The sequence below is a fragment of the Hippichthys cyanospilos genome, chromosome 12 (genome assembly GCF_059441005.1).
Source record: "Hippichthys cyanospilos isolate Australia breed blue-spotted pipefish chromosome 12, RoL_Hcya_1.0, whole genome shotgun sequence".
NCBI lineage: Eukaryota > Metazoa > Chordata > Actinopteri > Syngnathiformes > Syngnathidae > Hippichthys > Hippichthys cyanospilos.
In genome coordinates, this window is record NC_142380.1 from 15059039 (window position 1) to 15084046 (window position 25008).

At 39.7% G+C, this 25008-nt stretch overlaps 1 protein-coding gene across 1 annotated transcript; it reads left to right on the top strand.

Moving 5' to 3' along the window:
* Positions 1 to 348: 348 nt before the first annotated feature.
* Positions 349 to 23857, top strand: wls (Wnt ligand secretion mediator). Its single transcript, XM_088428726.1, has 12 exons — positions 349 to 683; positions 7079 to 7351; positions 13276 to 13400; positions 13517 to 13678; positions 14822 to 14958; positions 17407 to 17575; positions 17650 to 17747; positions 17889 to 17952; positions 19286 to 19429; positions 19540 to 19623; positions 20862 to 21030; positions 23072 to 23857. Exons 1-12 carry the CDS (start codon positions 578 to 580, stop codon positions 23179 to 23181), a joined length of 1641 nt encoding a protein of 546 aa, XP_088284852.1. The 5' UTR covers positions 349 to 577; the 3' UTR covers positions 23182 to 23857.
* The last annotated feature ends 1151 nt before the right edge of the window (positions 23858 to 25008 follow it).

A 25008-nucleotide genomic window follows, 5' to 3' on the forward strand; every position in this document is an offset into this window, starting at 1 on the left:
CATCATTGCGTAATTGAAAAAGGTACGCAATACGTAAAGAGGGGAGTTCATCAGCGTACCTCTTAAAATAGATTTCACGCGGCTTAAATGTAAACAGGTGATTTGCCCTCATTTATCAGTGGAATTATGCAATTAAAACAATATAATAGGAATTGATGAACAGGGAGCCGTGCACGTTCGTTGGCCTTGGCGAATGGGATGTATCAAGGGTCATCAAGTACAAAACAACATGAGATGGGACTTCAAATAAGCTTCTTTAAATAGGAGCAACACAACAGGCGCGCTATGACATGCATCCAGTGGCATGCTAACCTGGATCATGTCATGCGGCGGAACTCCCCAGCTGCACCTCACCCCGCCACTCTGCTGCTCGCTGGGGGATAAAGCCGAGCGCCGTACGGTCATGTGATCCCTGCTTTTTTTTTTCTTTTCCTCCTCTTTTTTTTCCTCTTCTTCGAAGTTGAAAGGCAGGAGCGGAGCGGCGGAAGAGAGCCTCCACTTTACTGCATTCCCACTCGCGGATGCAACGACTTCGTGTCTTTTGAGGAGCCATTGTCCGTTTTTTTTCTCCATCGCGATGGCGGGGGCAATCATCGAGAACATGAGCACCAAAAAGTTGGTGATCGTGGGAGTTATACTGCTTTTGTTCCAGGCGTTCGCGTTTATGGTTGGGGGGTTAATTGGTAAGTTTTTCCACACTCCCTCCTCCTTATTCCTCATATGATCATTTTGTTCTGCCCGCATAGCCTTTTCATGCAAAACGGAAAAAAAACGAAAAGTTAGGTAAATGTCCGCGTTTCCCTTGACGGCGTTAAGAGGCGTCATTTTGTGACAAAGAAAAGATTGCACCTTCTTCAGCCTGGCCTTGTAACAGCACGCGGAACTTTGAGCAAAATCACTGCTAAGAATCACGCTGATTCCTATCTTGCACGCCACTAATGTTTTAAATACTTTTTGGAAGAATTATACAGGACCCAGTTGGCAAAAGTAATCACTGCAACTACACATTCTTGAATAATAAAATGACGACCAGGTAGAAGCACTGACTCAACATCTGTACTTCAGTAAACGTAAAAAGTACAGACTGCAATGAATTTATGCACACGAGTAAACCTTAATCTAACATCGGATCAAATTTTGTTCTAGGTTTTCTAACGTGGAGTGACTAATGAAAAAAAAATTGCGAACGATAACGTGAAAAGAACTTGTAACTTTTATTCAGCTTGGAATTTTTGAGCATCAAAAAGTGGGTTAATTTTGAAATCTGCTTCAATTCTTTTAAAATAGGACCATGCAGTGGTAATATCTTCTCTAAATTTGTTGTCATTGTTGTTGAGGCTTTCTGATTTATGTTCTTTAGCTCTCCAGTCCATTGTGGCAGTTTGTAAGAAACCCAAGATTCCAATCAATCATTCAAAATCTTGGTTACCTTATCTCTAGAGGTTCATGCAGATGCATGTGCTGGTGTATTGTTTACATCATCGCACCATCGACACTGGTTGAAAAATAGCAACAAATTGGCTGACAATACAATACTAAAGATTAAATGAAAAAAACTCATCCGTAAAATCTATATATATATATATATATATATATAAAGGACATGTTGTTGGGAGGAACGTTTCAAAAGATTGAATTCAGAAACACAAGTTACTTTTCAATCATTCTACATCATAATTGGAAGTAACAAAGTTGACATAGTGCATGTTGAAAGACTCAGGCAGACCAAAGTCTTAACTTTCAAATTTTAAGATGGTCTCAAATCACTGGCAAAAATCAAGCGAGTCAAATCGAGTTCTCACTTTGACTCCAAAGCACTCCACATATTGCCCATTATTTTATTTTCAATCAAAAAGCGAAATTCAACTTTGACCAGCTATTGATGAGCAAAATGATAAAGTTAACACGATTTACCTTTATTTGTGGTTAGTGTGATGATAGTTGATGTTAGGTGTCAGTTGTTTGGTCTCTTATGTTTGAGTTGCAATCCTTGCAAGTTGTCATTCTCCATTTTTCAAAATGTAACAAAATGCATAATTCTTGAATCCAAATGTAATACTCATTGGAGCTCCCCCCATGATACCTGCTTCATGAATATTTGCAGCAAATAGTTTCACAAACTAATCAAAAACATTTTTTTCCCGAAATATAGCACATGTTGAAAACGCAGATTAAAATATTGATTCGTGTTGTTCAAGTCTAGTCGAGTATCTGGAGTATAAGGGTGACTTTTTTTTTTGGGGGGGGGGGGGTTGTTAAAGGAGAACGTTCTAAAGACTTTGGAAGAACTGGAACAGCAAATATGTCTAAGTTTGGTTACTTTGACAGGCTAAGCTATGATTGGTCGATACTTGAGTAATCATACAGCCGTTCTCCTGCAGGCCTGCTGGTGCCTATCCCAGCAGGGGGAATACTCTGGAATGGTTGGCAGCCAATCGCTGAGCAACCGTGAAGTCATTTTCAGTGGAGATAAAGTGGCAAAACGCCCATCCCCCAAAACGGATTTAAAAACGCAGCAAAATGCGCCCTCACTCATATTTCGCCCACAAGATAATATTCAGGAAACTGTTCAGTCAAGTAGAGCTGCACAGAACACATTTTTGTTCAGAAGATTTTGGACTCGATTACCTCTTTAAAGAACAAACACTTAAAACGTGAGGAAAAAAAATACAAGTCATTTAAATTGCGGAATTTCTCTCCCGTCACCCTGTGATTAACACTTGCCTTCTGATACTAAATTGCAGCCAGCGAGTTGACATTTTTTCAATTGTTTGACGCAAATTCTCTCACCCCTCCTCCCTCTTGCGACGTCTGTCTGCTATGCGAGGGCCCCAGGCAGCATCTCTACCTTCCGCTAACTCCCCCCTTGTGTGGATGGCACTCTCTCCAAATCCCAGCGGCCTCCCGGGCAGCGCGTTGGTGTTTTGCCTCTACTTATAGCTGCACCGAAGCACAGGGACACGCACACAGCTGTCAAAGTTAGATGCTGTCTTCAGGGGGCTGTGCTAGGTTCACTGTCAATTTTCTTCAAATCCACCCACGCACATGCTGAACACACACACACGCACACGCACACGCAGGCAGACTCACAGAAGTCGAGCCCATGTGAAGGGCTTTCCGAAACATCCCTCTCGCTGACAAATTAGCCCGTTTGGTTCCCGTCTGGCTAAGATGGTTTTAATGAAGCCGGATTCCTTTGTGTTTGCTTGGTGGCCCGGGGGCACTGGGGACAATTATGTAGAAAGCCCCCCCATCCCCCGTTTTCCAACAAACTGCGAGAGCATGGCATGGGGTTGGCGGGCTGCGGGGATCTCCATTATTCCGGACACACTGTTGTGGACTCTGAAGCGGTCGCCGGGCTTAGGGTCGCGAGATAATTGAACTCCGAGGGGATTCAGATAACTGGATTTGCTGTCTTTGTTGTGACGGTATTCTTTGAAAATAGTGGTGCCCATATCTGTAACTGTTCTATTAGCCTACAGTGCATGTGGGAAGTATTTACAGCACTTCATTTTGTCATTTTACAGCCTTTGTCCAAAGTGTATTAATCTCATCTCAAAATTTGACACACAATACCCCAGCATGACTGTAAAAAACAGTTTTGGGGTCAAAATTTTTTAGTTTATTTAAGAAACCACATTTACTTAAGTATTCACAGTCTTTGCCATGAAGGGCAAATTTGCGCTCAGTTGTATCCTTTTTTCTACTGGTCATCCTTGAGATGTTTCTACACCTTAAAGGGAATCCGCCTTCAGTAAATTCAGTTGGTTGGACATGATTTCAAAAGGCCCACGCCTGTCTATATACGGTCCCATAGTTCACCGTGCGTATCAGCACAAACACCAAGCATGAAGTTAAAGGAATTGCATGTAGACCTGCAAGACAGGATTGTCTTGAAGCACAAACCGCGGAAAGGATGCAGAAAAAAAATCTGTTGCTTTGAAGGTCCCAATGAGCACAATGCCTTCCGTTATTTGTGAATAGAAGACATTTGGAACCACCAGGAATCTTCTTAGAACTGTCCGGCTGACTGAACGGACCGATCAGGAGAGAAGGAACTTCGTCAGGGATGTGACGAAGAACCTGATGGACCCTCTGTCAGAGCTCCCGCAGTTCTCTGTGGGGAGAATAGAGCCTTCCAGAAGGACAAGCATCTCTGCCGCAATCTACCAATCAGGCCTGTATGGTAGAGTGAACGGAACATGGCCACCCATCTGGAATTTGCTAAAAGATGCCTGAATGACTCTCAGACCATGAGAAACAAAATTCTCTGGTCTGATAAGAGAGAGATTGAACTCTTTGGTGTGAATGCCAGACGCCATGTTTGAAGGAAACCAGGCACCGTTCATCACCAGGCCAATACCATCCCTACAAATGTGCAGACTGGATACTCACATCAGTTTCCAAATCGCATTTCTCATAGTCAGCCAAAGTGACGCTTAAAAAAAAAAATTAGAGTATAGTTTTATTTTCAAAAGATCTTGCGTAAGCAGCATCTAAACTTAGCCCATTTCCCTCTGTGCTTCCAGACGATGACAGCAACCCATGTGACATCGCTCTCGCCTCCTATTAGTCAGCAGTCTGTAGAAGAATGTAAACGTGAAGCCTGTTTGGTGTGTGCAATAGTGAGAGAAACTGCAGCATCAATCAAAAATTTCCTTCCTAACTATTAAAGAAAGCCTACAATTAAAACATGTCCCTATCACTAGGAACGACAGTGACCAGATGTAGATTTTGCGATGTTTAAACCATTTTCTCTTCTAGATGCAAGAAACGCCATCAACTGCATGTTTTTATTTCACTGAGTAGTTGCTTGTTTAGAAGCACATTTGGCACTCACTACCGCTTTTAGTCTTTTAAAGACACCACTAATCTTTCTCACGAGCTGAATCTGAAATCTCCAAGCTTTGATGTTCCCCTGGATGAGTCGGTGCTTTCTTGAGTCACTCATCTTCAGCAGATTAGGGGGGGGAGTCTTGGAAGTGTCACTCGGGGCTTGGAGGAAACAGGCAGTAGCATTCTTCTTTCTTGGCAGAATTGCTTCAAAGTCGGATTTGGATCTCTTTGCCAAGTCTGTACGTACTGTATGTTGTTTTTTTTTCAGTCTTTATTCTTCATATAGTGTGTATAAAAAGTTCTTTGTGGTTAAAAAAACGACAAAGATATATATATAATATAATTTTTTTTTTCTTTAGTTTATTGGTGGTGTCAGATTAACTGATAACAGTAATTCTAATCAATCAATCTACAATGAGAATTGAATCTGTTGCAAACAAAACAAAACAGTAATAGTAATGTGTATGTAAATGTCATAGTTGGACAATGATGGTGCATTCAAAACTTTCTGTACAAGTCGATTTTCTTCCCCTCATTTTCAGCCCACACATTGGGGAGGGGGTAGGTTTATAGCCATATAAATCAAAACCAAACCAATTTTTTTCACATATCTGCGTTTGAATAACGTTTTGATTAAAAATGAACAAATTAAAATATTATAAAGATCAGATTGTGATGATGACTTTGAGGACTTTTATATGAATTCACATTCAACAATGTCCAAAAATAAAGCATTGAATCTTCAACCGGTTTTATTGTTGCAACATACATTTCAGAATTTGCGTCCACGTGTGCGCACATTCCATGCATATTGCCTTGTCTCGACACCCCCCCCCCCCCCATTTTTTAAGGTGTAATACTTAAAATTATTTGTATTTTTTTTTTTCCTGCAACATCTCAAATTGTTCAGTGGCATCATTTCTAGTCATACATATGTAGGTTAAATTTACAGTGGTACCTCAGTACTCGACCATAATCCGTTCTGGGGTGGTGGTCGAGCACCGATTTGTTCGAACACCGAAACCAATTTTCCCATAAGAAATAATGGAAAGTATGTGTGCACAAGTAAATGTGCACAAGCAGTACATGATAAAGATAAAGAAAAAGATAAATAAAGCATTATAAACCATTTTGTATAATTTACTTACGTTTTGGAGAGTGGTTGATGGCATACAGGAATGGATGTGGAGAGGACGGGAGGGAGTTACTCCTTCCATGATGACGCTAGCTAACTGCGACGCGAGGTCGGACACTCGTACACCACGTTCATATTTTGCTATAATTTCCTTCTTCGGTTCAATAGTGGTCCTCATTGTTTTCCTCTTTGCCTTCCCCTTATCACTGTCTTTCTTTGGACCCATTATTAAGGGCTAGAGCAACGCGAAAAAGTTTAAATCCGGGAAGAAATACTCGAACAAACGTCTTACTCCGCTGGCGGTCTGAGTTGAACTGGCGCTTACCCGCTGGCCGAGAAGGGCCGAGGAGCGCGTTCGGGTCGGCTCGGCTAGTCGAGAACCGAAAATCTGTTCGAGGTCCGATGCATTATCTACTTGAATTTTTTGGTCGAGCACCGATTTGGTCGAGTATAGAGGCGGTCGAGTACCGAGATACCACTGTACTTACTAACACTCACAAAAAATGGAAACATGCTATGGTCTGACTGGTTTCTACCGCCACCTACTGTCTAGAGGTGAAACACAATTCAACAAAGAAATTTCTGTTAGCTGACATAGTTTTACGGCCGCTCAACAGAATGTTGCAAAAATCGCAGGAAAATCAATGTCTATTAAAATGCATCTCAACATTTTTAATTATAATGGTTTTATATGATGCGAAATTTGGACAGTGATTGTTTTTGTACACAAAATCTCACACATCCAGCTGCATTTACACCGATGTCAGAATCGTTGCATTTTGAAATTTTACTTTACGTCATTTGTAACATAATGCCACACGCTTAACAAATGTTGCCATTCCACATGCTTGTCATTATGCGAGCTGTAAAGAGCAGTGACTGGAGTGATGCACCGTTCCGCTTTTTACAACCTTGAGGCTACAACACAGCTTTAATGCGTTCTCCTGACAAAGAATGGGCATTTCCCACGTGCCACTAATACCCCTGTGAAAAGCGATAACAGCAAAGCTCGCGCTTCTCAACGTGTAGGCGCTTTAATTGGAGTCAGGAATATGACTATATGAATATGTCGGGAATATGACCTATCTCGTCTTGCCGTCTCGCCAGCTCCCAGCCCCACCACAGCAGTGCACTACCTGGCCACCAAATGCGTGGACACCGTCAAGCACCGGCAGGAAACCAAGTGGTTCATGCCATGGGGTCCCAATCCGTGCTACAAGATCCAGTCCTTTGAAGAGGCCCCGGCCAAGATGATCGAGGCCAACAACATTGTGTTTGCTGTGCACATTCCGCTGCCCAACAAGGAGATGAGCCCCTGGTTCCAGTTCATGCTGGTCATCTTGCAGTTTGACATCGCTTTCAAGATGTACAACCAGATAGGTGAGAAACACACTTTTTTCTTTCCTTTTTGGCCCTGTGGGTGCTGTATCTGTCCTACATCGGATTTCTACTGGAGTGTTAGGCTCCATCCTGTTTCTTCCTTTCACAAAAATTCACATCCATATGAGTGTGTTGAATCAAAATAACACTTTCGTATTTTTCTGTAGAAAACAAAGATCAATATTTTTAGCCTGTTTTCTGAGCTGTTATACCAAGAAGTCATGTTTTTGAATAAAGATTTGTAAATTAAACCTTTGATTGCTTAATCTAGGGGTTCTCAAACCTTTTGGAGTCAGGGACCCCTTTTATTTGAAAACAATTTTTCTAAGGACCCCAATTCACAAATGTTTACAGAATCATAACAAAAGAAAAAAATATTTAAGGCGAGTGTCCCCTTTTCACCAACATATTACATTTGACGTTTATTTATTATTTTTCAGCAATACCGAAGTTTACAAAATAAAAATTGCGAATTGCACATCCCCTCATAACAAACTCAGTCACTTTCCCTCAAACAGGTTGCTGCCAATTATGTAGTCAAAAACAGCATTATTAAATAAAATGCCGCTTTACCTTTGCTGGTTTCATTGCCTCGTTAGCAAGCACAAAACGCATGACAAATTTTTAAATTATTACATTTTTAGGAATATATTGAACCGGTTGAATTGATTTGCTTTGAAGACTTGCGAATACTTTCACAATGTATTATAAAATAAAATGAAATGAACACAAATTTATTTTCTTATCGATAAACCAAGTTATTTCATGTACCCCACTTTGAGAACCACTGGGCTTGACAAGACAATTGACAGGTACAAAGCCCACTCCCAGCCTTAAATTGAAACTTTTGCATGCTTACAACACACTATTTCCAATTTGTCACTTTTATTAGTCAATATCATTGCAGTTATGTGGATTTGAGCACACCGGCGTAGACGTTCACATTGTTTACAGTTGCCATAATTTCCCTCCAGTCTCGCTGTTTATTGTAAACTAGATGTCACTGCTCTTGTTCAGGGTGGCGGAGTTCAGGCGGCTGTATCTTTGTAGCTCTTGGGCGGACGGGCTTTAATAAGTCATACTTTTTTTACTATGCGCTGATTTGTGTAAAACCATAAATTCATATACGTCCTTTGAGTATAAAACTTAATTAGGTTTGTGAATCACAAACCAAGCGAGGTTTATATTTTAAATTACAGTTCGTGTAAATGAAATGAGATCAATTCATGTGATTGAAGCCATGTTTCCAACAAGCGCTTTCAATTCAGCTCACGGCAGTACAGAGACACTGACCTGGCTCGGCTTGGTTTTCCACGAGTACCGTATTTCTCCGTGTGCAAGTCGAGTTTTTTTTCCCCTCATTTTCAACCCCCATATTGGGGGGGTCGACTTATACCCGCGTAACTCGAAACCAGAAGAATTTTCTCCAAATATCGGTGTTTGAATAACATTGATTTGAATGTGAAATATGTGTAATATGTCATTTACAAGGTTTAAAATGACGGTACTGTTCCCTAGTTTTTACGGATGGAGGTACTGGATTAGTTCGCATTGTCGCTGTGTATTTCCTTCATTTTTCCATTGGACCTGACGACGGTCAGGCAGACAAGACTTGATGTAGGCGTCCGTCACATTTGGCCGGCGTTGGACTGGTGTATTTAGGCATGTAGACCAGAAGGAGCAGCGCGTTCAAATGAAGCATAAAATTAGGCCTGATGGATAAAGCAGCTTCTTTTTCAGCCTTGAAACTATAGTTATGAATTTTAAAACCGTGATTGTGCCAGCCAGAGCCATATTTACTCAAATAATTGATGGAATATTTGATAGGATCATTCATTGATTCTTAAACGTGTCATGACAGGCCAAAATGAAATCAGGTTGCGCACAATGTTGATTCTTTGCATTAAATCAATTGTTATGTTATTTCTTTTAAGTAAAATATTATTTTTTTTAAAGATTTTTTTTTTTTTTTAGATGAGTATTTTGAGTTACCTATCTGTTCAGTTAAATTCTTATACCAGTGCATTACTGTCTCTGTTTTTTTTTTTTTTGTCAAACAAAATCACAACTACAATGTACTAATATTCTTTCGTGTATGAGAACATCCGTTCATCGCTCCAAACAGCCATTGCTATGCATGATTGCACCTGGGTAACAAAAAAAAAAAATAGTAGGGCAAGAGCATCGTGGACAAAAAGCTTAAATGCTTGTGTTGCTATTATTTATAAGCCATTCTCTTTGGCCTAACTTGTCTAAATAGTCATGTCAGTAATGGGCAGCTCTTCAGCACAATTAATGTGCCAACATTCTCTGCCTTGCTGGAAGTGTGTAAGCAAACGGGAGATTGTTTACTGTCTGGCTGCCAGACAGATGAGTCTGTGATTCATCTGGACCACAGACAGATGTTTTGTAATGGACTGAAGACTCTTTTTGATGATTTTGAGCCACGGGAAGAGCCACAATATGAGGAGTTAATGGGGCACGAGAAGCCTCTAAAGAGATGGTGCATTTCCAGGAGTAAAATACTGTATGACAAATCTTGACATTTACAACACAGGGGAGAACTAGGGAAGAAAATTGCACTGTATTGTATGAGGGGTAGTCAAAACGTAATAATCCTAATTATATTAAACGAACATACTTATTTGTTCATGATGTCTGGTTTAGATACTTGTTTGAAGGTTTATTTCAAAAGGTTTGTTGAGTTCTCTTCCTGTAAGCAATTTCTTGGTTTAGAGGGAAATCACCGCTAAACATTTTCAAAAGATAGCAAACTGCAAACTATTAAGCTGGAACCGCGAACAGCATCGGCAAATAATTGAGTAGTGAGGAGCAAGATCCTGCTTTTATTGACCTCCTTGACGACTAGCAAAGGAAAATGACTCTGTGGACCAGTGGTCGCAGTTCAGGAAGCTGAGCAAATCCACGTGGCTCTGGCCTACCTGTGTGGCGTTTGCATGTTCTTCCAGAGCCTGCATGGGTTTTCTCCTGGCACTCCGGCTTCCACCCACACACCAAAAATATGCATGGCAGGTGTATTGGACATATGAACTTGTCCTTAGTTGTAATTGGGTGCGCGAATGGTTGTTTGTCTTTGTGTGCCCTGCGATTGGCTGGCAACCAGTTCAGGGTGTCCCCTGCCTACTGCCCGAAGCCAGCTGGGATAGGCACCAGCAAGTCTGTGACCTTTGTGAGGATAAGCGGCTCTTGGATGGATGGACGGACTAGCAAAGAAATGGCAGTTCAGTTTTATTGGCAATTAAAAATGTGGTGTTGCAATGTCGCAGATGTAACATTTCAAACCACTTTAGTCTCGTATGACGTCTGTAATCTACTCTTTTCTACAAAGTAAACAACCGCATGAACATCCTCAGAGATCGGTGATTTCCATTTATTTTGCCTGGGGTTTTATGCATATATCGTGCTTCGCAACAATACTTTACCAGATTTATAACTTATCTCTCGCGTCAGACTTCCATCTCGAAAATCATCCCTTTTTAAGAAAAGAAAAGAATAGAATGGCTTTCAAATGTTTCTCAATTCTAACCTCAGAACACTTCCTTTTGATGAAGCTCAGAAGCTTGTGTTGGGCAGCGCCTGGCTCGATCAGAAACCATATCTGGATCACTGTGTTTGTACCAGAGAAGAGCTTTACATTCATTAAAAGTTCCACCCACCTGCAGCATTCATTGGCTGAGCTCCAGCAATAACACAGCTGTTGAGGAGGCTTAGTTTCCGTGGCGATGGCCACTGGACCGGAGCGGAACGTTGCATGAAGTGAGCTCACATCTGAGGCGGACTGGCAGACTAATGGCTGTGAAGGGCGTTGCACAGATGTCTGCTGCCAGTTCTCAGCTGACTCCCGCTCCCCTTCCCGTGCTTTAGCTTTTCCTAGCACAGGTTACTGGGTTCCTTTCTCTTCATTCCAGCTTGTTTCATCTTGGCTCAAGAGGCTCTCTTGCAGTTGGATTCATGATGGCATCTAAAGATGCCGTCTTAATCGTTTGGATTAGCAGTTGCTTGCTGGGTTCGTGGAGGGCATCTCCCTGTTTTTTTTTTTTTTTTTTTTTAGTTGACTGTTGTGGAATTTTTAGGATTTATTTGGGGATTTTGGTAAAAGTAATAGAATAGTCTGGAAAGACAAATTGTTCTTTTTGTGTTTCTTTTACTTGAAGCTTCAAATACACACGTTTCAACAGAAGAGCTAGCACCTTTAGGTCTGCTTAAGAGCGTACTGGGACAAGTAAAAGTGAAGATTCTTCCTCACTTTCGGGAGTGAACACCTAAAAGATGAAAACCAGCCCCAGTGTAGAAGTCATTAAAACGTGAAGGAAGGCTAATATGTCAGTGTTGGACTCTTATGTCAAGGTCGTCATTCTAGCTACGCAGAGAGTTCCCTTGTTTGTTAGGTGAAAGGGTCTTTGTTGTATTCTCAAATGTCGTCATTCTTGACGTTTAACTACTTCCGTTGACAAGTTACGGACACTTATTTGACCGATAAGTCTGCGATGTGATCGAGCTATCGCCACAAATTTCCATTTATATGCTCGTTTATTCGAGATGAAATGATGAAAAAATGATTGCGTGTTTCATTGCACATCCTGTCTTCCTGTACATTAATGCAAACGGATAGAGTGGTTGTGCATTACTAACTTGCTCAAAAAAAAATAAAAAAATGTCATCAAATTTGATTTCCTTCATGTGGCTAAATTCATATTAGATACAATATCCTTGGTAAGACTTTCTGGACACCACTAGGCCACACCAAATGCCCCAATTAATCAAATGCCCCATTGCGATAATTTGAACATAAACATAAATGAAAAACAAACACAAGAAGCAACGTTAAAACAAGTAAACTTTGGCAGATGATGGCTCGGGAATTGAATGGCATCTTAATGGAAAATTTCTTTTGGAGTTGAGGCCAACGATCCATTTTTTCATTTGTTGAAATGTTAAACGATGTTAAAAGATGTTAAATTGTTCAAATCTCAGGTGATGTACTTACCCGCTATTGGAATTTACTCTCTAGTGTTCATTTAACACTTCCTGTTTGGGTCAATATCTTTTTCCAAAGGTACTGGTCGCTCTGGACGTTTGAAAGATCAAACGTGCCAAAACTCAATGTGATTTTCTCAAAGCTAGGGATTTCAACTTGGCAACATTCAAAGCGCTCAATTTGTATAATTTTATTGGGAATTCTGTATATGAGTGTCTCAATGTTAATTTTTGTTGACATAACCCTGCTTTTGTGAAAAGGCATCACATGTAAATAAGAGAGATAATTCCTGTTCATTCTGGATGATTTAGGAGTGGGATTTTCAGTGATGCACCTCTGGTGATTTATTTATTTATTTTGTTCCCCGTCATATTAAACTTGAACTCAGTTTGTAGTGGGATCTCTAGGTGTATTTTATTCAGCAGCTCTCGAAGGTAGTTTATGTAACAATCCATTTTTATGTCTGTCTCGGCAAGCCTTTTTTTTTTTTTTTGCAGCGAAGTGCCTTCACATACAGTCTCTCCTTTTGAGAATCACCGACTCTGGCTTCATTTCTGAAAACCTTTTTTTTTTTTTGTAAAAATCAACAAAAAAAACTCAACAGAGCATTTTTTAATCTTCAAGTGAAATTCTTGGTTTGAACTGCGGTCGTGTCTAGAAACACAGACTGTTAATTATTTAAAGTGAAATGGCCACCATCATCCTTGCTACTTTTACCATTCTGAATATGTTAGCGTCACATTATACATTAGCTGAAAGGAACATTATGAAGATTTTTTTCCCTGTTTCCCCACTCTCATGACTATAAATCAGGAATTCAAATATTTACATGCACAGGGATGAATCAGTTTCTTCTGTTTTGAACATTAAACTCTTTTCCAAGTGACCTTCCTGGGTTCAAATCAGCTACTATTGTTGTGTGCAGAGGATGGAGCAATTGTCACTGTTGACGTGGGCCTGGCCTACAGAGACGATACGTTCAGCGAGTGGACCGAGATGGCTCACTCTTTTGAACAACGGAAGCTCAACTGCAATTTCACCACTGCCAAGGTGTGTTTAAAAAAATCCTTTGAGCAATTTGAACTGATTCTTCGTTTCCAGAGACAAAACTTCAACTTGCTTCTCAAGCGTATGTGATTTAACCAGACATTGTTTGCGCGTTTCAGACTTTTGAAAATGAGGGTCGTTACTACGAGTGTGACCTTCTGCCCTTCATGGAGGTCGGCAGCGTGGCTCATAAGTACTATCTGCTCAACATCCGTCTGCCGGTCAATGAACGCAAGAAGATCAATGTGGGCATCGGAGAAATAAAGGACATTCGCCTTGTTGTAAGTTGACTTCTTATGAGCAAATTCATCTGTACGAACTCAGCTTTTTCTTTAGCTTTCTTTGGTCTGTGGTCATGGCAACTTCGATGGCACAGAATCTGGCATTCTTTTAGATCCTGATACTTTAAATATGGCACTTTGTAATGTTTACAAAAATACTGTTTACAAAAATACTGATTGTATTGTTTACTGATTGACTTTGGTTTTGAAACCTTAAGTAATATTTCGTTGTTTTATTTATTTATTTATTTATTTTAATCAATCTGATCTGGAGTGGCTTTCGTATCATGATTTTTGTCATTTTATGAATCACGTTTCATTATTTTTCAAGTGAGGTCATATTCCAAAACAAAAGTGGCGACAGAGGAGGAAGGCAAACAGCAGAAAATAAAAACATTATGATACGAAGATAACATTTGCTCCATTTCTGCCATTGTAGTCATATCTCGGGCTTCTTTAGTAAGCTCCTGTATGTGTTCCTGAAAAGCGCAGTAATAGCCGAGCACCCATTTCAACGAGCAGTATAATCTTATGTTGCGTTTAAATCAAATGGGAATTTTGAGGCAAAGAAACAAAGGCAAAGCACTCACATAACCTCAGGGTATGTAAACCTATGTGCACAGCTATGATTTTTATAACGTCAGGTAGATGTAAACAGTACTTCACATCGAGAAACATGAGAAGTTTGTAGCAGAACAAAAATGCCCCATCCAAGCAGTCTTTTTACAGCATCAATGTTTTGTATAAATTTATCAAATGCACATGGTTAATTTCTATTTAACGAAGCTAATGCGGAGCTATGGCCTCCATTGGGCGAAATTGTGGGAATTGCACCAGCATTTATTTGTAATTTTATGGCAAATGCATTCTGCTTGGGTTGGGCTAGTGTTGAGAGTGCAGAACAAGCAAGGAATTCTCAGAAATTACTCAAGAAAGGGAAAAGTTACCATTGTAGTATCGTTAAAAGCTCTAGAAAGTGTGTGTGTGTGTGTGTGTGTGGGGGGGGGGGGGGGGGGGGGTCATTTTCCTGCATCCCAGAATTGAGACCCACTGGACCAATTACTCAGGTGTGTGTTATGCCATCGCATATTTTACAAGGAGGATTGCTTTGACATGCCAGACCTTGTTGTTTTCTGTTCCAAGGGCATCCACCAAAATGGGGGTTTCACGAAAGTTTGGTTTGCCATGAAGACTTTCCTGACTCCTAGCATCCTCATCATCATGATCTGGTACTGGAGGCGCATCATGCTCATGACACGACCCCCTGTGCTTCTGGAGAAGTAAGATCACATGCTACTACACACACACACATATATACATATATACTGTGTATGTATAATATATATATGTGTGTGTGTGTGTGTGTGTGTGTGTGTGTGTGTGTGTGTATGTATGTATGTAGTCATTTAAATGATTGTGACAAGATGAAGTTATAAAACTGCAGCCAGAGCGTACAAATGAATAGATTCATCGCAAGCCGCTGAGGCACTACTTTTGAGTGCACATAAACTATGAATGAAATTTGCAAGTGGGTCATGCAAAGTCTGTGCACTTAAGGTCAGTGTGATAAGTGCGTCTGAGGAACATTCACATTGCTTGACTGCACCAGCAAGGTGCCAAGCAAACAACGAGTCGCTCATAAATGACACAACTTGATGGCGCCGATACGCATGACTCACCTCCTTTATACCCCGGTACAGCATTTTATTTATTCGTTTGAACTGATAAACCAAATAAACTTGACTTGCTATTATTTAACAACTCTATTGATGAATTAAAAATAATGACTCCTCCACACAAAAGTAATGGGGAAAAAACATTTTAAGATCCAAACATAGTTGGATTTCAAGATGATCAATTGAAAGCCAGTGTTGGTGTAACCCCAAGCATGCTGCCAGGGCATTAGTAAGAAGCACTGTGCTGCGCTACAGGAACAGCCTGGCGGAGTGTGAAACATGTTACAAAATCTGTTAGCAAAAACCAACACACACACCAGCCAGGCACTAATCCTCCCCCTCCCTTTTTGTGACTCACGGCTCCTTTTCCCAAATGAGTAGCAGGCTCTTAGGAAGTTAGACTTGTACCCCCCCCCCCCCCCCCCCCCCCCCCCCTTTTTTTTTTTTTTTTGTAAACATGCACTTAAAATGTGTATAGAGGTGAACATTCTGTTGGTAAAGTGCACTTTTTATACACTATTTCCTTCCATGGGGAGTTTCACTCTCTCACTTCATGTATCCAAAACACTCTTCAAACCTTTCTAGAAACACACAGCGCTCTTCACTCTGTTGGTTTTGCGCAGGGCACATTCCTTGCATACCGCTCGAGTGAGGTTTCACTTTGTTCACTTCATAAAGCTTTGCTGAAGAGTTAAGCTTAGAGAGGAATAATTTAGAACCTGTATTGCATCATTTTGATGAATGTCCATTTTTTTTTTTTTTTAAATATTACTGTGCTGTATTCCCTGTGGCTGCCCATCAGTGTTTGCCGTCCCAATTAGATTCTGTTTACTATTATGTAAAGATTTCAAATAGCGTGTTAATCTCGCTTCATGCACGTATTCTGACTGAAGATCGGTCTTCAATGACATTCAAATTCTGCGATTACTCTATTTTGCTCCCTTGTTATAGTTATGTTCTTCTTTCGCCCTCCCGCGGCATGCACGGACCTGCTGAGGCCACTGGGAAAATTTGGTTTCTTTGAAGGTTTAATCGCCCCGACAGTCATTCACTCGTTTACCTTTCAGGATTCCAGAGATAGGCATGCTGATTCTTTCGTTTTCCGATTAATTCATTTTCAGTGAAATCACAGACTCTCGATCACTTATAAAAATCAGTGTACCTTCCATGTTGGAATGTTTTGCATTGATGTAAGAGGCCTTCACTTGTTTGGTATGCAACAAGTTAGTTTGCACATTACCACCTTCATCGGGACCAGAGGCAAAGTTGTCTACTTTTTAAAAAAATATTTTTATTAATTTTCAAATAATCTAAAGACATTTATAGCTGGCAGGTAACAGACTTAATTTTTAAGAACTGAACAAGACATATAGTTGTAGCGAATCCCCCACCAGAATGATTCACAAGCAAAATAGCTGGTTTTAAACAACATAAACAAAAACAAACACCAAAACAAAACAAAAAAACAACAAAAAAGACCCTCAAAGTAAATCCACCCAACCTGTCACCGCATGAATGTAATATTCACACCATTTGCCATATTCACCAAGATGCAACCACGCCATAGCACATTTACTTTTTCTTTAACAGAGTAACTAAATTCAACTGCCTTCTGTATTTGCTTATTCTTTAGTTTTAGTGTGTGTGTGTGTGTGTGTGTGTATATATATATATATATATATATATATATATATATATATATATATATATATATATATATATAATATACACAGTACAGTATATATTGCTAACGTAAAGCTTTAAAAAGGACCATATTCATTGTATTCACAAGGTTACATAGGCGTGTAAATGTCCTGCGTCCCTGCATCAAGACCGGCGTCCGGTTGTTATGCTATCTTGATGTTCGTTATCGTATTCATTCTTTTTTACAAATTTGGATGGACATAAATGCCCTGCGTCCCAACCTTGAAAACTACAAGGCCACGTATTCTGGTGTCCGGCTTGTATCCCAAAACAGCTTTCAACTAGTTTTGATGAATAGTTTTCTAATTACAAGACAAAACAACTCAACAAAAGGTTTTGCTCTTGCAGAGTGATCTTTGCTCTGGGCATCTCCATGACATTCATCAACATCCCAGTGGAGTGGTTCTCTATTGGTTTCAACTGGACCTGGATGTTGCTTTTTGGAGACATTCGACAAGGCATTTTCTACTCCATGTTGCTTTCCTTCTGGATCATCTTTTGTGGGGAGCACCTAATGGTAATGTACACTGAGCCAATTGTCATTGGTTGTCTGCTAGTCTGTTATCTTCATTGCCTCGTTTTTTATTTCAGGACCAAACGGAGAGGAATCGCTTCTCTGTGTATTGGAAGCAAGTCGGGCCCATTGTGTTTGGGTCTTTCTGCCTCTTTATCTTTGACATGTGCGAGAGGTGAGGAGTGTTTTTTGTTTTTTTTTGTTTTCCCTTACCATGACAATACTTTTACTTAAAACGGCTCAGCACTAAAGATTTGCTTTGCAGTATATACAGTATGCTTGTAAATAAATGCACTGGATTGTTTGATGTCACCAGAGGTGTCCAGTTGACAAACCCCTTCTACAGCATCTGGGCATCTGATGTTGGGACTGAGCTGGCTGTATCCTTTTTGCGTTCAATGGGTGGCCAACAGACGACATGTAGCGTTTTGGCTGAACGCGACTCCAAAACCATATTAATGCTTGGAAATAGACTGTCGACTATCTAAACGAATGTACATAATAAAAAAGCCGACTTTATTCTTTGAAGTAAACTACATTTTTTATGATTTCTTGTTGTCGTCGCATAAATTGGTTCCCTTGACTAATAAGAGGAGGAATAATTCAGCAATACCATATGTTAGCATCAGGCCGGGCTAGATTTCTTTCTTTTTTTTTTTCTTCCAAATCTTGCCACGTTTAGAATTGATAGGTTGAGACTTGAATAGATCAGTGGTATATACTGTATGTTTTTCCTTTTTTTCTGTGTAAGTTGTACAGCAGACTTGCATGAATATACAATATCGCGCTTTATGGGGTCCAGGGCCCCCCCCCCCGATGGAATTTTAATGCACGTGTATGTGGGTACCTGAATTTTTTTAATGTGAAACCTTATACCGTAACTAGACTGTTATCCCTTCCCATCCTTTTGTCTGTAGTCTCACTGTTAGACATTTAGGAGTTGGGGAGGGTGTAGATTACAACCCCTGCACTCATTGGTCGATGGTCGTGCCGGGAGCCAATAAAGTGTATTGTAGGAGTACGCGAAGGAAGAGAACAAAAGAGCAGTGATGCACCAGAGGGTTGTAAATCTCTTACTTAAATTTCTTTTAAAATAAATTGGGATTTCAAGTCTAAACTCTTGATTGTTATAATGTTTGGTCAGCTACAGGCTTCATTCGAATTAGACTTCCGGACACTGCTAATATAACCGCGGCTCTCTGTGAGACTACAGCCAAAGGGAAGGTAAGGGATAACAGTACAGTTACAGTGTAAGGTTTAATTATTTAAGATTTAAGTAAATATGTGTACTGCAGTAGTTCTATGTCCGAGGAGTGCCCGTTATACTGTAGTTAACTCGTCTGTCTGGCATGCAGGAAGCTTTTCACAGCGTGTCTCTCCGTAGTATAGATTTTCATCGTGGATTTTTTTTTTTTTTTTTTAAATCCACGATGCACTGTGGGCGTGATGGAGAGGCAGATTTCCCTTTGTAGCTTGCTGGCTAGGTAGCTATTTAACTGACTTGTTATCTAGCTAGCAATGGATAAATTAGCCTAATAGTAACAATAGTAAAACATTTTTACATTATATATTAAAAATTTGGTTCCCAATATACTATTGCTCAGTTATTGTTTGTTATTTTCATATTTTTATATTCGATGATATCTTCTCTTTGGTGGCTATATTATTTCCCTGAAGTGGTTATGTTATTTCCTTGACCTGCTGCTTGATCAGATGGCTTTCATAATAGTGGCGGGGATCTGTGGTTGTCTCTACTTCCTCTTCCTTTGCTTTATGGTTTTCCAAGTCTTCCGCAACATCAGTGGTAAGAGGACCTCACTGCCGGCGATGTCCAAGGCTAGACGTCTGCACTATGAGGTTTGTGTTATTGACATTATTTGACTGTCATCATTTGGTCTGAGCAATCTGGCCGGAAAGTATTGACTGTGCATTCAACCATAATTGCAACATTGCTATCTCTCTTGCAGGGTTTGATTTTTAGGTTCAAATTTCTCATGTTGGTCACTTTGGCCTGTGCTGCCATGACTGTCATCTTCTTCATCATCAGTCAGGTGGGCCTTGTAATAATAACATACTGTACACTGCTATGCATTAATCTTGTTGTCTAATCAACATCTTTTCACCAATGACATTCTGTCAATAGAGGGCACTTGGACATTGCCTTTCCGTCTAGTTGAGACACAATGAAAGGGACAAAAATTTCTATAGCCTTCCCTTGTTTTTTCGCAATTAGCGGGGACCGGAAAACCCCAGCAAAAAATGAAATGTGTTAAGTAAAACCTTCTCTATTTTTCTCTCCCATTCCCTGTGAGCTCCTAACTGTAGTATGGAGACCAAACAGTCTCTTTTTGCGCACAAACTTTTATTTTTACTTTTCAACACATTGCAGAGTGCTTCGGTGAGTAATGAGCACTCCTCACTAACTCGCAACTCACGCTGCAGCAAAAAGCGCTACCTCTACCCCCCCGCAACCATTTATTCCCACGTTGCATTTCAACTGGTCTTAAAGGGCCAGCCTCCGTCTTTGTTGTCACTCTGTTCATTCTGCACACACCACACTCCCTCCTCCACAAGTAAATCTGCATTCAGCTCAAGCTCAAAAGTGCCTTCATTTGAACAAGATTGTGTATTAGTGCTATTAGATTGCTTCGGCCTCCATGTTCGGACTGAGCATGGGAGCGTGGGAGTGTTACAGTGCAGCGTGCGCTGATGTGAGGTGATGGGCCTTTTGGGGGAAAAAAGCGCAAAGCACTTGAAGGCAACAAAAGTGAAGTGCGAGGCAACACTGTATTTGAAAACCAAATATTACATCAGAAAAACCTTTAAAATGTATTTATATTTGTTTTACTCACTAGTTATGAGTAAAATCGATTTTTTTATAATATATTACTGAATTAATAATCAATGTGCATTTTCCTTAAGTCAAAATATGGAGGGAGGGGCAAAATTATTATTGTTTTAAATTGGGAAAAACGTATATGTAAATTTACAGGTGCTGAACTGAATGTCAGGGTCCACTACATTTGATTATTACTATTATTATTGTTATTATTTATAATTTTGTGCCATACACGTTTAACTGTAAAGGTTACAGTGTATTGTAAGGTTCAATTTCATCCAAAGTAGTGTTAATTCAGACTTTTGGAGCAGTTGTTAGGCCAAACCTTCTGGTCCATTTTTTTTTTTCTGCCCACCATTTCTTTTTTTCAAGTCCAACCAAGCTGTAATCACCGGCCCATCGTTGTATTTTTGTATTTTTTCATATAGTAACTTGCCTGTCTTTGTCCAGGTGAATGAGGGTCACTGGCACTGGGGTGGACACACAGTGCAGGTGAACAGTGCCTTCTTCACAGGCATCTACGGAATGTGGAATCTGTACGTATTTGCCATCATGTTCTTATACGCCCCCTCTCACAAGCGATATGGCGACGACCAGTCAAGTGGGCAGTGTATCACAGGTACCTGCATTTCTTGAATAATCAGAGCTCTAACGGTTACATAGTCTTTTCCTCTTAATACTTTAAGTCCGAGTAGAGCTGCTCAGCTGAAATGTCTCATTACTGCCACATCAATTCAAGTACCTCTTGGAGACTTGTTTTCCTGCATTATTGTTGTTGAACTGACTCTTTCTTACTGGAATCAATAGTGGCAGCTTTCTCAAATTCTTGTCAATATTGGCAAAAAGGAGAAAATTGACCGGCCATAACTAAGAGTTCTGTACAGTGCTAGACTATTTTACAAAGCACTCTCAAGTTAATCTAAAGCACACATGAATTGGGCTGTCAGTATTGGATCTTTGAGTAATCTACTCACTACTCATCATTTATTATAAGTATGAATGTTTTTTTTTTTTTAGACACCAACAAAATTTGCCAATGCTAACCAGTTAGTAATCGCGATTACCATTAGCGTGCCAGCGATTACATTTAAAGTCAACAAACCCTAACTACCATTTTATTTTGTTCACCCATACAAAATTGTGTATGTAAATAACATACCGTGTCCTCAAGTAAGTAATTTCCAGGTGATGCGTCACAATATTCTATGAGTAAACTTGAGACCAGAGCTATATTACAGGCAGCTACTGGGGTGTTAGAGCTAATAAGAGTGCTGCTGCGTTTCAGGACCTTTGTGAAAGTTCGAGCCAGCATAAACTGTTATAATGATGAAAGAGAATTTGATTGATTTGACAGTAAGTAAATTCAAGGCCGAAAACTCTCTGCTTATTTTGGGGTATTTGAAACACAGCAAATGTTAGCAAAATTAAATTGGTGGGGAATTCCCTGAGACTTTTTTTTGGCTGGAGAGTAGGATTTGAGTGGCTTTCTTCCAGGCTCAAAGTAAGGCAAGAGTGAGAAGAAGGGGTTAGGAAGTAATGAAAACCATTCATCTCTCACAATTCGGTGTCCGAGACAAGTTGGAGAGTTTGACGTTTTTGGAGTCTTTCCCAAAAATGCATCAACCAGTCTCATGAGGTGTGTATTTCGCACCGCTGTGTTGATTTATTTCACCTAGCCTTTAATTCTGTTGAGTCGGCAGACTGCACGCGACCCGTGAAGCGGTGGCTCTCAAACCGAGGTCCCGCAACATGTAACACACCGCATATTGTAAATCCGTGGTTCTCAAAGTGGAGTCCGTGGCCTGACTGCGGGGGCTCTGTGAAATAATTGATTTAGTTTATCATTTAACAGTTACAGATTTGTGCCTTGTTGGGCTTAGTTTTGGTTTTTAGCGCCGCCTCTGGCCGTTGTTGATACTGCATTGAAAGTGCGCTGTCCCAATACCTTGATAGAAGCCATTGTAACATCTAGGAAGGACAGAACATAGGGTTATTAATCAAAAAAAAAAATGTTCATTTCATTTTATATTGAACTGCGAGAGTATTCATGACTTTTCAATAAAGCCACCCATTCAACCAGTTTGATATATTTTTAAAAAATGTAATACTTTTTAAAATTTGTCAAAATGTGTTTTGCTTGCCAACTAGGTGAAGAAGCCAGCAGCTAATGCTGTTTTTCACTAAATAATTGGCAGCAACCTTTTTGGGGAAATTGACCCAGTTTTTTTTTATAAGGAGGCGTACCATTTTTATTTTCTAAACTCTAGTATAACTGAAAGGTAATATACTTGTTGTTAAATTGAATATGTTGCTGAATAGAAAGGGATGTTTGGCTTGGATGATATTTGTTTTTGTCTTGTTTCCGCAAACATCTGCAATGCGGGTCCTTGGAAAATGTTCTTTCTCAAAGGGGTCCCTGACTCCAAAAAGTTTGAAAACCCCTTTTATATATTCATATTCATGCAGGTTCTTAAATATGTTCTTAAATAGGTTCTTAAAAGTCAGTGAATCCATTACTGTGATAACAAAGCCTTAATTGGCTTTAAAATGTCTTAAACAAATTTTTTATATGTCTGTTAACATGTTTGCAGATTATAAAGTGGATTTACTAAATGAAAAGAAAAAAAAGTCTCAAATCTAAAAAGAAATGATTTATGCAGGAGATGCCGCAGCAAACAGCGGGGAAGACATCCAGCTGACTACGACCATCACTCATGTTGACGGTCCCACTGAGATCTACAAGATGACTGGAAAAGAAGCCCAAGAGTAGACCCCCACATGGTTATTGACACCCACTCTTTATTACCTACTGTTCCAACTGCCCCCTTTCCCACTGACATACTGTAAATACAGTAAACTACAAGTATTCTTCCTTATATCTGCGCAACAGTGACAGCCCCTTGGATAAACCTTTGGGCCTCCAGCTGCGGTATTTACGTTTCATGTGGAATACATTTCATATTTGTGAGTTACGATTGTGTTTCAAAATGTAGGCACGACACTTTGGACACCAAGTTGGGTACTTGAAAGCTGCTTCCTAGATACATGTAGCACTTCAAAATGTTACATTTATTTCTCCTTTGCATTGCAGTGTAATTATTGCGACCTACATTTCGATGGTAATGGATGGCACCGTTAATTTCCTCTATATGCAATGTTGTCACTTCAATTTCTGTCCTGTAATATTCATAGTGAAGGCCGTATAACCTCTCACTAATCTCTTCCATAGAAAGTACATCATGTGACATGCATCATTTGACAAGTGTATTTTTTCTTTAAAAATCATGGAAAGTGTACAGACCACATAGCCTATTTTTATAGTTTTTCCAACTTCAAAATCATATATCATAAGAGTTTAGAATTTGCCAGTAGTCTTATTATTAAATGTCATATTTTTTGTTCATTGCTTTTTTTATTGTAATTTAAATAAAAGTACTTTTACTTAACTTTTGTATATATATATCTTTTGTTCACGTCACAGGTTGTTTGGAGCCTTTTCCAGGACACATAGTGCAGCTTCTCCTATTGACACAGACAGGCAACAATTCACACTTTTTTTTTTTTTTTTGGGAGGGCATAGGGGAAAACATGGAAAGTGCTCGTGGTTATCATTGTGTACTTTTTGTACATTTACATTTTATTAAACAGTTTGTGCATGTAGATTAATACTTACCGGTAAGTCATCATTTATGAGGGGGATTCTGTATAGCTGAAATTCGTTTTGTTTTGATTTTTTTGTTTGTTTATAATGTTTTGCAACTGAGATTCTTTAAAGTTGGCGTCTTTTACCCGGATGAACTTCTTGTCGTCCTCTCAATCAGCTTTATTATGTGGATGAGGCTTTATGACTTGAAATGAGTTCACAGCTGTGCATTGTCAAGAATAAACGGCTTGAATTTCTTGCACTCTTAATAGGATTGAGACCATATGAATTTGAACGTGTGTCTTTTGACTGTTACTGTAAGTATAGTTATTAGAAAATTGCTGCAATCACAGTCCGATCCATAAACTTGCATTTATGCGCACATAGCACCACCTCCAGTCTGAGAGAAGAACTGCTTTTCACCTTAAAATGTGAGAAAGGAAGTAGGACGAACCATAGAATATATTGAACATGCTCAAACGAATGATGGATCCGACTTCCATGTAATACATGAACACTTTATCAACGATGAAATACTGTAAGTTTGTATTATCTACATCTATTAACAGCAGTGGTCAACTTATTTTTTTTTTTTTTCAAAGATAGCTCAGTCCATGGTGTTTTTGTTGTACTCGTAGCTAAGAATTGAAATCAAATAGAATATTTGAAGAAGATTTGAAGTTATTTGAATAATTTGGGACGGAAACCATCAGAACCACTGAGCTACATTTGCAAGCTAAATTCGATTCATTAGTGCAGTTGCACATTTCAACACCAGAGGGAAACAGGATGCCTCGGTTGATTGACAGGACAAGTTGCCCTTGATCTTTAGTCAAATTCTTACTTTTGGTAAACATTTGGTCCTGACTAGATGAAATGTAGTGTCTGGATCACACGCACACAAAATGAGTGCAGGCATCACACGTCTCCATTTCAGGGTCGCCCTTGTCTTCT